The 13109-nt window shown below is 39.7% G+C and overlaps 1 protein-coding gene across 1 annotated transcript in view; it reads left to right on the forward strand.

Annotated features, from left to right (window-relative positions):
• FHDC1 (FH2 domain containing 1) overlaps positions 1–10527 on the forward strand; it is a 93723-nt gene extending 83196 nt beyond the window's left edge. Inside the window, exons 11-12 of the mRNA XM_040331917.1 lie at positions 1795–1959; positions 4918–10527. Coding sequence (XP_040187851.1) covers positions 1795–1959; positions 4918–6882 — 2130 coding nt within the window. The 3' untranslated portion in view covers positions 6883–10527. The remainder of the gene's footprint in view (positions 1–1794; positions 1960–4917) is intronic.
• The last annotated feature ends 2582 nt before the right edge of the window (positions 10528–13109 follow it).

Consider the following 13109-nt stretch of genomic DNA (forward strand, 5'->3'; position numbering starts at 1 on the left):
AGCTACAATGATAAATCATTAACGCAGAGTACCACCCAAAAATGGAGCTTCCGCTCATTTGTCTCCTCTCCCCTCTGGTGCCACATTTGGCACCTTTTGGGGGGGGGAGCGGATACCTGTCGTTGACCGGTATCCTGTCCCCACTTCTGGGAGCCACGGCTGTTGATGTCACCGCTGGGCTTCCTCCTCCTCCCTCCTCATTCCCTATGCTGCCGGGCCAGTAGGAGAGAGGAGTGTAGCCTCGCACATGCATAGTAGGGTTCCCGGCGTAAAGCCAAAAGGCTGTATTGCCGGGTTCCCTTATACGCAATGGCGGCGGCAGCACCCAACAGCTGATGGAAACGGCTGCAGTGCCGATATTGCTGGACTGCAGGACAGGTAAGTGTCCTATTATTTAAAACCAGCAGATGCAGTATGTGTAGCTGCTGGCTTTTAATTTTTGCAATGTTGGGTGGTCATCCACTTTAAACACCTTAAAGTGGATGTAAACCCACTCTCATCCTTTCTAAACTACTGCCATATTGCTGATCTATAAGGATATAGATGCCTCCTGCATGTATCCTTACCTGTCAAATGTCTCCCCTCTGTCTGTTATAAGAACTGAAAAACTGCAGATTCTGTGGGTGGATCTATTGTCCGGAGCTTGGTGGGTGGAGTCGTGATGTCAGTAGACTCCCCGCCCTCCTCTACACTCCCCTTGTCAACATGCATTTTTTTTCCTGTGTATTCCTTACACTAAATTCTGTTATGACCACTAACCTCCATTTAAAATCCAGAAAAGTAACCACCTGACTTCAGAAAATGAGTGGGGGTGGGAATTAAAAAATAATGCCTGTGTCCAGGCTAGTGCATGAGATATGTAAATAACCTGTCACTCACAGCAAGGGGGCGGAACGGACTAAGGTTTTTGTCTGTAAGTCCGTTTTATTTCACTGAACAATAAAAGAGGATTGCTCAGCGCTGGATTAACTCTGCATGGCAAGACTGGGCACAGATGATAAGAAATCTTATACTGTACATCGTGACATCAAAAAATAAATAAAAAAAATTGGGTTTATATCCACTTTAAAGCTGACTTTCTCAACCTTTTCAACACCGAGGATGCCTTGAAATAACTTTCCGGTCTCTGAGAACCCCTGATAAAAAGGACTATATCTACAACTCATGATCCATTAGTTTGATGGTCAGTGGGAAGGATGCTTCCTACACTTGTCGTCATTGGGAAGAATTACCCCCTTACCTATAGCTAAATAGATCAATGGTCTCATTGCTCAAGAAACCCCTAGCAACCTCTGGAGGAACCTTTGAGTTCCATGGAACCCTCTTTGAGAAACCCTGCTATTTAAAGTGTTATGTATAGCCACCCCAAAAAATATTTTAAGCTTTGCATAGAGAAGAGAAGTGTTAAAACTTCCATAAGGTCATCCTTCTCTGTATTTGTCCTGCAGGAGGGATTTTCTTTCACTTGCACTCTTGGAGACGCAACTAGAAGTGAGAGGTAATCTCTTCAAAGTGAGGGGGGAGTTCCCCATCCACAGTTGTCACCAGAACATTTTTCCACATTGTCATATTTTCGATCTCTAGCTTTCATGACAACACTAAATGTTATCATTTCCACTATAAGCAAAACCATACAGGCTATTGAAATGCTGTTTTTACAAGTGAGCATCACTTGCAGCAGTTTGTATTAAGAGAACAAGCTTTTTAAAGCAACAACCTTGGTGGCATTAAAAGTAGGCTTTACACATGACTAGTAGTGTGCTTGGGTGGTATAAATATATCATTATCTTGCAGGTTGCAGTGAAGGAGCTGAAAGAACTGGATACACAGAGAGTGGAGTTACAGAAAGAGAGTCACACCCTTATTGATTTCTTCTGTGAAGACAAGGAAACCATGAAACTTGATGAATGTTTCCAGATATTCCGGGATTTCTGTGACAAGTTCAACAAAGCAGTAAAAGTAAGACAACTACCGTAACTACATTATCAACATTTAAATTGACAGAGGGTACCATCTTTTATACTCCAGAGTAGAGCTTAAGTAGGGTGGAAGCTGACACAGATGTACAGTATCTCACAAAAGTGCACCCCTCCACATTTTTGTAAATATTTTGGTGAGCTTGTATCGCAGTGTAAATTTGCTGTCCCCCTAAAAATAACTTAACACATGTCCAAATTGGGCACAAAGGGTCAATATTTTGTGTGGCCACCATTATTTTCCAGCGCTGCCTTAACCCTCTTGGGCATGGAGTTTACCAGAGCTTCACAGGTTGCCACTGGAGTCCTCTTCCACTCCTCCATGATGACATCACAGAGCTGGTGGATGTTAGAGACCTTGCGCTTCTCCACGTTCCATTTGAGGATGCCCTACAGTTTACAACTGGAGACATGCTTGGCCATGGCCAGTCCATCACCTTTACCCTCAGCTTCTTTAGCAAGGCAGTGGTCGTCTTTGTTTGGGGCCGTAATCTTGTGTATATGTATGTATGTATGTATGTATGTATGTGTATATATATATATATATATATATATATATATATATATATATATATATATATATATATATATATATATATACAGGGAGTGCAGAATTATTAGGCAAATGAGTATTTTGACCACATCATCCTCTTTATGCATGTTGTCTTACTCCAAGCTGTATAGGCTCGAAAGCCTACTACCAATTAAGCATATTAGGTGATGTGCATCTCTGTAATGAGAAGGTGTGTGGTCTAATGACATCAACACCCTATATCAGGTGTGCATAATTATTAGTCAACTTCCTTTCCTTTGGCAAAATGGGTCAAAAGGAGGACTTGACAGGCTCAGAAAAGTCAAAAATAGTGAGATATCTTGCAGAGGGATGCAGCACTCTTAAAATTGCAAAGCTTCTGAAGCGTGATCATCGAACAATCAAGCGTTTCATTCAAAATAGTCAACAGGGTCGCAAGAAGCGTGTGGAAAAACCAAGGCGCAAAATAACTGCCCATGAACTGAGAAAAGTCAAGCGTGCAGCTGCCAAGATGCCACTTGCCACCAGTTTGGCCATATTTCAGAGCTGCAACATCACTGGAGTGCCCAAAAGCACAAGGTGTGCAATACTCAGAGACATGGCCAAGGTAAGAAAGGCTGAAAGACAACCACCACTGAACAAGACACACAAGCTGAAACGTCAAGACTGGGCCAAGAAATATCTCAAGACTGATTTTTCTAAGGTTTTATGGACTGATGAAATGAGAGTGAGTCTTGATGGGCCAGATGGATGGGCCCGTGGCTGGATTGGTAAAGGGCAGAGAGCTCCAGTCCTACTCAGACGCCAGCAAGGTGGAGGTGTAGTACTGGTTTGGGCTGGTATCATCAAAGATGAGCTTGTGGGGCCTTTTCGGGTTGAGGATGGAGTCAAGCTCAACTCCCAGTCCTACTGCCAGTTTCTGGAAGACACCTTCTTCAAGCAGTGGTACTGGAAGAAGTCTGCATCCTTCAAGAAAAACATGATTTTCATGCAGGACAATGCTCCATCACACGCGTCCAAGTACTCCACAGCGTGGCTGGCAAGAAAGGGTTTAAAAGAAGAAAAACTAATGGCATGGCCTCCTTGTTCACCTGATCTGAACCCCATTGAGAACCTGTGGTCCATCATCAAATGTGAGATTTACAAGGAGGGAAAACAGTACACCTCTCTGAACAGTGTCTGGGAGGCTGCGGTTGCTGCTGCACGCAATGTTGATGGTGAACAGATCAAAACACTGACAGAATCCATGGATGTCAGGCTTTTGAGTGTCCTTGCAAAGAAAGGTGGCTATATTGGTCACTGATTTGTTTTTGTTTTGTTTTTGAATGTCAGAAATGTATATTTGTGAATGTTGAGATGTTATATTGGTTTCACTGGTAAAAATAAATAATTGAAATGGGTATATATTTTTTTTTTGTTAAGTTGCCTAATAATTATGCACAGTAATAGTCACCTGCACACACAGATATCCCCCTAAAATAGCTAAAACTAAAAACAAACTAAAAACTACTTCCAAAAATATTCAGCTTTGATATTAACAAGTTTTTTGGGTTCATTGAGAACATGGTTGTTGTTCAATAATAAAATTAATCCTCAAAAATACAACTTGCCTAATAATTCTGCACTCCCTGTATATATATATATATATATATATATATATATATATATATATATATATATATATATATATATATATACATATACATATATATATATATATATATATATATATATATATATATATATATATATATATATATATATATATATATTCTCCTAGAAGTCTTTCAAACATATTTGGAATTTATTAATTGTATTTTAGGAATATTTTATTTTAGACTAGGTATAAAGATGTGTTGCAGTATTTTAGGTTAGTAACCTTCATCTGTGCATGAAGTAGGCATTTCTGTGTTTAATCGGGTCATCTTTCAAAAGTTTGTGGCCTTTTGCATAAAACTTTATACAAACCTTTTGTCATAGGTCAAACCAAGTATTTTTCATCTTTACAAGTATTTGGAAAAAAAATAATTTCCAGATTATGTAATGTTGAATTATGTACCTTGTTATATGCTTTGTCTTTTGTGGCAGGATTTGGCTACCTAAGTCCTTATAAGTATTTTAGCTGGAGATTCTATTGACGTTTATCAGTTGTGCCTTTTAATAGAATTGGTCAACATTAATTAGCTGTTGGATGACGTGTGAAGGTCTCAGGGCTTCGATATTATTGATAGAGAGCAGACAGATCACAGGGTTTTGATGCTAAGTGCTTCAGCTGCTATGGCCATTATATGTGCTTATGGGTTTTATTGTCTAGAGTATTGCCAATGTTCCACTAAATGTGATCTTTATAAACCCTGCATAGTTGCATATGTATTCTAATCTGTTTTGTTTGTGTTTTATTTCACTTAGGAGAATAGGGAGAGAGAATTACAAGACGTTCGCCAGAAGCAGAGACTGAAGGAACTGGAGCTAAAACGTCAGTCTTGGGTCTGCGTAGAGGCTAGAGGTTTTGGAAGGAGTAGCAGTGAAAATGATGTGGAGCTGCTGACAAAGAAGGGACTGGAGGAGTTTTTACTTCAGAGGCCCCAAAGTCCACTGAGTAGGAACTCTAGCACAAGGCGTTCTCGTCACTCATTAGGTGTAACAGCAGACAGAGAACTTCTGATGTACTTGGAAGCCCCTCCGGACGATCAGTTAAACAAATGTAATAGTCTTCCCAGAACTCACACTCGCCAGTCAAGACCAACAATTGCATGGATGAAAGACAAAAATGAAGAGGACAATATGCACTTAAATAAAAATGAAGCCTTTCAATGTTCCTCACCTTTGCCTACAGTTCATATTAGTAGTTTTGGAAATGACCACACTGCCATAGCAAATAAACAGAACAATCAGACCAATATAGACCGCAACAACAACCAGCCACAAAACTGCCAAGACTATGGAGATGCTTCAGTCAAAAAGACCCCTTTAAGCCCATTAGCAATCAGTATTCAGGAACGTGAACTGGTTAGAAAGTTACAAAAATTTGATCTTCAAGGATCTGTGCATGAAAATACAGAAGATGTTTGCTTAACAGATTTGGAGACGTTTGAAGAATTAAGTATTCATTCCCTTAGCCTTGCAAACAAAATTCTTCTACCATCCAAAAATACCAAAGACTCACCATCGAGTATATATGATGAGGACATGAGTATGACTGAGGAATATTCAAACAGTACAAGCACTCCTGTGTCGAAAAATACATGTACTTCTGAAAAAGAGCATGGAACAATTTTCTATGTTGAAGATACTACTGAAGACTCCTTATCTTTGGATCATTCTGAAGCACAAAGTGTAAACTGTAAAATGAGGGACACATCAGTTGCAATGGAAACTAAAAGTGAAAAAGTGAACATATCTCCTGATCGGCACAAAAATGTGGACTGTAGCACTGGAGATGCTGGCAGTACTAAGGAAAATACAATAAAAAGTAAAGATCACAAAAGACCTAACTCTGTGAAAGAAAGAACTTCAAGCTTCTCAAAATCAAATACAGCTCGTTCAGTTACTGCTACAACAAAACCTGTGCGCATGTTGAATGAGTCTGAGCATGAGACCATGCGGAAGGTTGTCCCCATTTCTAAGGCTACCAAGTCGGGAAGTATAAAACGTACAGAGCTCAGAAGCTCAGTGCGAGATGAAGGGAAATCTGATGAACTAAAACAGACTTTTCGGCACTCCCTTAGAGCCAAAAATGATAATGTCCCAAGGAGTTCCCCAATAACCAGTACAACTGCTGAAGAACCTAAGTTACAAAGAGGTTCGAGTTTTATAGCTAACACTTCACGTTTTCAAAGGGACCAGATCCAGCGCAAAAGTTCTGTAAAAAAACCAGCCGCAAAACCAGTTCGGAATATTGCTAAACCAAAGCCCGATGAAACCAAGATATGTAGGACATCTCCAAAAGAATCAAATTCTACTGAAACCAGCAAACCACAACCAACCACACCTTTACCCAGCCCCAAAACCCTGCCCTCTACACCAAGCTTTGCTAGAAACACTGTTGCATCATCCTCAAGGCGTGCAAACCCAGAACAGTCCTCTCCAACCACAGCAAAGACATCAACAATAACTAGATCGTCATCAATACGTCAGTCTAAAGGAAAGTCTGAACCGTTAACTAGGGATACAAACACAAGGGAAAATGGAAGAGTGAATACATTTAATAGGACTGGTAGTATGAGGACACTTGGGAAAGGGATGGTTGCTGTTGGAAACGGCACACCTGAGACAGTTCAGAAAGAGAAGGGCATTGTTGAAAAGTCATCTGTAAAACTAAAAGATACAGGCAAAGCTACCTTTGGTAAAATACTTAAACCTCTGCTAAAGTAGATGATTAATTTAAAGTTCCCATTACTAACATGACAACCCCATCTGGGAGAGTTGGTAAAGACATTTTTCACTTCCCCATTTTGACGAGCTGCGCACATTAGTCGTAGCAATTTTAACATTAAGAAGAACATGATTGTTGGTATATCCAGGTACTCTGTGTGGCAAACGAATTTGACAGCCTCATGAAGGAATTTGTGCTGAATGTAATCTGATATTCGTGGAGCGCCACTTGATGGATACTTTTTACAGGTTGCAGTAATTGGAAAGCTCTACTTTCAAAGGTGATTGCTCGGCTGTAAAACAGAACTCTGGTTAGTGTTTGACCTCCAAAGGTACAAATTATTCACTGACTTTGTATGGTTGGCTGCTTAAAGCTAATGGTATACTTGATCATACTGCCACTGGCATGGATATTCCAAAGACTCTGCTGGGTGGAGTCTTTTGCTTTACTGGATGATAAAATGACTGGCACGGGTGTGTTTCACAACCTCTCAAGGAAGCACACAAAAGGATGAATCATTGACGACAATGTTGCGTTCACGTACAATGATATCTAGTTACAAGTGTACAAAAGTGCCATGTATTTATTTTGCATTTGAAAGGTGTTACTGTACTATATTTAAATGCTAAGTCTTATTTGAGAGCACTTCAACTATTCAATGTTTCCATTGTGATTGTTCTTTGTTTTATTAACATGTGAATCCTGCTGCTAGGCTTCTGTCCTGTAAGTTTTGATATGGGGAGAAAAAAAAGAACTCTCTGTTCTTCGTATTGCTTATACTGTTGGCCAAACACAGTGGAGATCACGTGTAATGCATAATAATTATTTTCTCCTAGAATTCTGCAACTGCACTCAGTGTAAGCCAGCCTAGAAATGTTTACACAAATACGTCATAACTCCTCTTTTGTAGATGAAAGGTCTTTGTAGCAAGTGCTACTTTTTAGAACTGTACAGAGTTTGCTTTGTTTACCATGAAAGAGTACACCTAAAAAATTACAAAGTTGGTCAAATGAATGTCCAACAAATCTCAGCAACCTGTCAGGTTTAAAGCCTATCTTCAGACAGTATTTTTTTTTCTATCACGTTCAAGGGTTGGAACTTGAATTTGTATTGCTTTGTTTGTATGTCTGCTGGGAAGAGATTCCATTACTTCCTGTTCGAGTGACGGGGAGTCAGAGGGACAGGAAGTGAGGGGAAATCTCTGCAGAAGGAAAAAACACCACATCCATTTTATAGTAGTAGTGAAAGGACAGAACCTCTGTGAGGTTTAACTTATTATCTGTACCTGACCCCATGACCCCTGTTGCATTTTTTTTGCCCTGTTGACACAGGAATATAAAGCCAAAGTAAATCTCTCCAGTGGTGTCAGACAGCAATAGAAACCTGGTTCTAACCCTTCCCTACCCCATTCAAATAGTTAATAGAAATTAAACACAAAAGACCATTTTGGCTGGAGTTTGTACTTAAATATTATAGAAGTCACAACAGATGGCTCAGACTGTTCCAAATTGGTTACAAAGGGTTACATACAATTTTGCATATTGCTTTTTAAAATATTTTTTATGGCATGTTAATTATGTAGCACAATGTGTGAATTGTCCAAAGGACCAAATCCTTACCTAGGTTGAGAAGATGTTTGAAATAGATTTTGGCCAGTCATAAATCTTCTTATTATAACCACTATGGGATTATAGGATGGTGCTTTTGTAAGGGTGCTGATTCAGACTTCTGTATATGCTTTGCCTTATTTGACAAGTACTTATGGTACACTTAAGCATTTGGAGTCTTATCCTTGGATACTAGTAAACAGAAGTGTCCAAGTAGAAAAAAATTGCCATTGATATGGCTGTAAAGCCTTATAGCATCCTCCTAAAACTGGACGGACACCACTAGTGTGTATTAAGTTACTCCGTTGGGGGTTGTAGATTTTTTTTCTTCTTAGAAAATGCAAATATTTAACACCGCTTTATTTGAAGAGAAGGGTGACTGTCTAAATTAGGACGTTCTTCTCTTCAGACTTTCTTGTTGCCTTATGTCTGATTGCTGCTTACGGACTATAGATTTTGGTAATAAAATAGCCATTTTTTTATATACAAAAACAGGTCAAAGACTTACTGGAAAACACAATCATTACCTTGACGTTGTGTTGAGCATTTCTAATGCAGCCCACAGGGTCTTGATTCAGGGATCCAACATTATAAGTGAAATAAAGTTGTGTTTTTTTTTATTATTATTATAAATTCTAGACCCGTGCATCTACCTGGAATTGTGAAAGGACATATTCATCCCTTAGACCCACAGACGAGCAGATCTATCATAGAATATAATGGTCTGAAAGCGATACCTGTGTTATCGCAACTGCAGGAACATTTGCCTGTTAATTCATGAAATCGGCATCTGGCAGACTTGTGTGGTAACAGGAGATCTCCCCTTTCTTTGTATTACAGATAAAGGATCTTCTTTCTCCAGAGTGTTAATAAGCACTTCCAGCATTCACTCTCACACAGACTGTTATAGTGCGCAGAAAAATGGGTGTGAGGCAGATTTTTAACCTGTAACAAGGAATCATGAGTAATGACAAATGACTTGAATTCAGCTGCTCTCCATGAAGCCAGGAGGTCCCCTAAAAAAACAGCGATCACTCAAATTTAGACATTCACATGAAGTGCAGCTGAAGCATAGATGAGCTAGTCTAAAGCGTTAAAGGAAGTTGTTTCTATGCAGTTCTGATAAACATAGTCATATTTTTTTCAGACCTCGGGCACTCATATCATTGTCACAAATCTACTGGTTATGGTAGGATTGAAAAATTATCTTTGCCCGGATATTCTGTGACTTCTATAGAGCCCAATGGCCAATGCATCTTGAAGGGAAAAATCTATTGGCTAGGTTGGATTTTCCTGGCTAATTGCTATTGCTTTACCTCAAAATTAGCAATTTTGGAGATTTCTTCCTACCCGATAGGACTAAATAGACATAATTTGGGTCATTCAAGCATGTGTGATACAAGGATTCATGTTTGTTGGCATAGAGCCTTATTGGTTCTTGCATAGTGAAAATGTATAACCCTGCTACAAAGTATCTATAACCTCCTCCACTTCACTGATGTGATCTGGAACCATTGGGCTCAGAGCTGCAGATTTTTCCATAAAATATAGATCATTCTCGTTGCTTGATTGAGATCATCAGTGCTTTATATATGTTGCCAAAGCAATGACTTAAGCATGCAATGTGTAATGCTTTGCAAGTGTGGTGATGAGAAAAATATCCTCTGTGTAGTTTGTTAAATGAGAAGGATGGTGAATACACTATGCTTATTATTGTGTTGTTTTTTTTGTTTTAATCCAGTTAAAGTAAAACATACAGGTCAGAGTTTTTTCTTCCTGTCCTGGTCTCATTCATGAACTGTATATGAAAACAGATACTCAGGGGCAGGATGCACAGCATTATTTGGTATCTTACAGTTTTTCAGTGCTCTCATTTGTATGTACGTTTAACTACCGATTCCGACTATAAGTTTATTTAAATGTGTTTAATATTGTAAATTTGTATACTAGAAGGTACAATGTACATAGGCAATATATATATTTAAAGGACCTTTACATATTTCAGAATAGTTTGCTAATAAATCTTTCAACTGACAATTACAGGGTCTATTGTGTTTTTTATTTACAACAATATTAGTTTACTAAACGACACAATTTAAGAAATTTTGTGTAATTATTTGTCAAATTAAACTGAAGTATCACAAGATATCAGAAAAAAATCCCAAAGGAATCTCTGATCCTAACGCACAATGGTATACACTAATTTTAGACTTGCAGAAATAGCGGCTATTATAAAAGATCAAGTAAAATTATAAAACACATATGCTTCATTTAAAAAAAAAAAACATTAACAGCGCTTAAAGGAATCTGTGGTTCCAAAAAATATGTACTCATATCCTGCAAAACGACAGCCACAGAAAGTGACACCTGATTAGTCCCCTCCAAGGTAATTCATAGAGGTAAAATGACAAGACCAAGTACCAAAACTTCAATTAGGGCTGATTCGGAAACTGTTGTGTCCCCTTAGGTGAAAAAGAAAGTTCACTTCCTCCTTAAATATAATTCACATCAGTTCATGTGCTGTTCCAGCTGAATCTAAACTGTTCACAGCTGATGATATGAAACAACTCCGTCACTGCTGCTCCTCATATGCTCCCCTTGGTAATGTACTTACCGAACACCGAAATAAGTCTTGCCTGATCACTCCTCTCTGGGTAATTCTGGCAGTCCCTATATGTTGTGGCTCAGTTTCAATGGATGGAGTGCAGCAGTGCGAACATGTAAGCATACAAGGAAAGGTTGCACATAGTGTAAAACCCTTTTTAATGGTATAAAAACCCCTGCATACAAGTAATGCTTACTTCAGATAAAATTTCAACAGCATATCACTTAGGCCTTGTACACACGACAGGTTAACCAGAGGACAACGGTCTGAAGGACCGTTTTCATCAGTCCAAACCGATCGTGTGTAGGCCCCATAGGTTATTTAACCTTAGGTTAAAAAAATGGCAACTTGCTTTAACCACTTAAGCCCCGTACCAATATGCTGCGAAATGCCCAAAGGCGTTTTTACAATTCGGCACTGCGTCGCTTTAACAGACAATTGCGCGCTCGTGCGACGTGGCTCCCAAACAAAATTGATGTCCTTTTTCCCCCACAAATAGAGCTTTCCTTTGGTGGTATTTGATCACCTCTGCGGTTTTTATTTTTTGCGCTATAAACAAAAATAGAGCGACAATTTTGAAAAAAATGCAATATTTTTTACTTTTTGCTGTAATAAATATCCCCCAAAAACATATATAAAAAAAAAAGTTTAGGCCGATACGTATTCTTCTACCCATTTTTGATAAAAAAAATCGCGATAAGCGTTTATCGATTGGTTTGCGCAAAATTTATAGCGTGTACAAAATGGGGGATAGTTTTATTGCATTTTTATTAATAATTTTTTTTTTTACTACTAATGGCGGCGATCAGCGATTTTTTTCGTGACTGCGACATTATGGCGGACACTTCGGACAATTTTGACACATTTTTGGGACCATTGTCATTTTCACAGCAAAAAATGCATTTAAATTGCATTCTTTATTGTGAAAATGACAGTTGCAGTTTGGGAGTTAACCACGGGGCGCTGAACGTGTTAGGCTTCACCTTGTGTGTGTTTACAACAGTAGGGGGGTGTGGCTGTAGGTCTAACGTCATCGATTGTGTCTCCCCTATAAAGGGGATGACACGATCGATGCGCCGCCATAGCGAAGCACGGGGAAGCCGAGTTTACGTACGGCTCTCCCCGTTCTTCAGCTCCGGGGAGCGAACGCGACGGAGCGGCTATAAACGAATAGCCGCACCGTCGTCCCGGATCGCTCCCCGAGGGAATCCGCCCGCAGCAGGGGGGGATCCCGATCGGACCCCCGACCCGCGGAAAGGCAAGGACGTATATATATATATACGTCCTTCTGCCTGTCCGTGCCATTGTGCGGACGTAAATAGTCGTGCAGCGGGCGTTAAGGGGTTAAAATGTAACCGATGGATTGCTACCCGATAGGTCAAAACCGTTAGTCTGCAAAACCATCGGTTAAAAACCTGCTCATGCTCAGAATCAAGTTGACGCATTCTTGGAAGCATTGAACTTCGATTTTTTCAGCACGTCGTTGTGTTTTACGTCACCGCGTTCTGACACGATCGTTTTTTTAACTGATTAAGTGCACGCACGACGGACCATCAGTCAGCTTCATAGGTTAACCTAGGACAACAGTCCTTCAGACCGTTGTCCTCTGGTTAACCTATCGTGTGTATGAGGCTTTAGAGTTTTGCAGTCTCACTCTGCTCACTCAGTCATAAGTTCCTTATGAACGGATAATCTGATCCAGTGAGTCTCGGGTAGATGCTCGTTCTAGTGTTGTGTTGAAAGAGATCGTGATTGGCTCACGTCTTCAGAGGATGAGTACATATAATTTTTTGGAACCACAGATTCCTTTAAGCACTGTTAATGTCAAATTAAACTGAGTTTTGTTTGTGAAAGCTTTTGGAAGAAACGTTCTAGATGCCACAGGAGGATCTGGTTGGCGCGCAGGGGGGCATTGGCTTCCTGGGCCATTACTAATGCATATTGGGCTGCTGGCGATGGGACCTCAATCAGTAGGAGCACACCGGTAAGACCCAGCAGTTCAGTGAGCAATATT

The sequence above is a fragment of the Rana temporaria genome, chromosome 1 (genome assembly GCF_905171775.1).
Source record: "Rana temporaria chromosome 1, aRanTem1.1, whole genome shotgun sequence".
Lineage (NCBI taxonomy): Eukaryota > Metazoa > Chordata > Amphibia > Anura > Ranidae > Rana > Rana temporaria.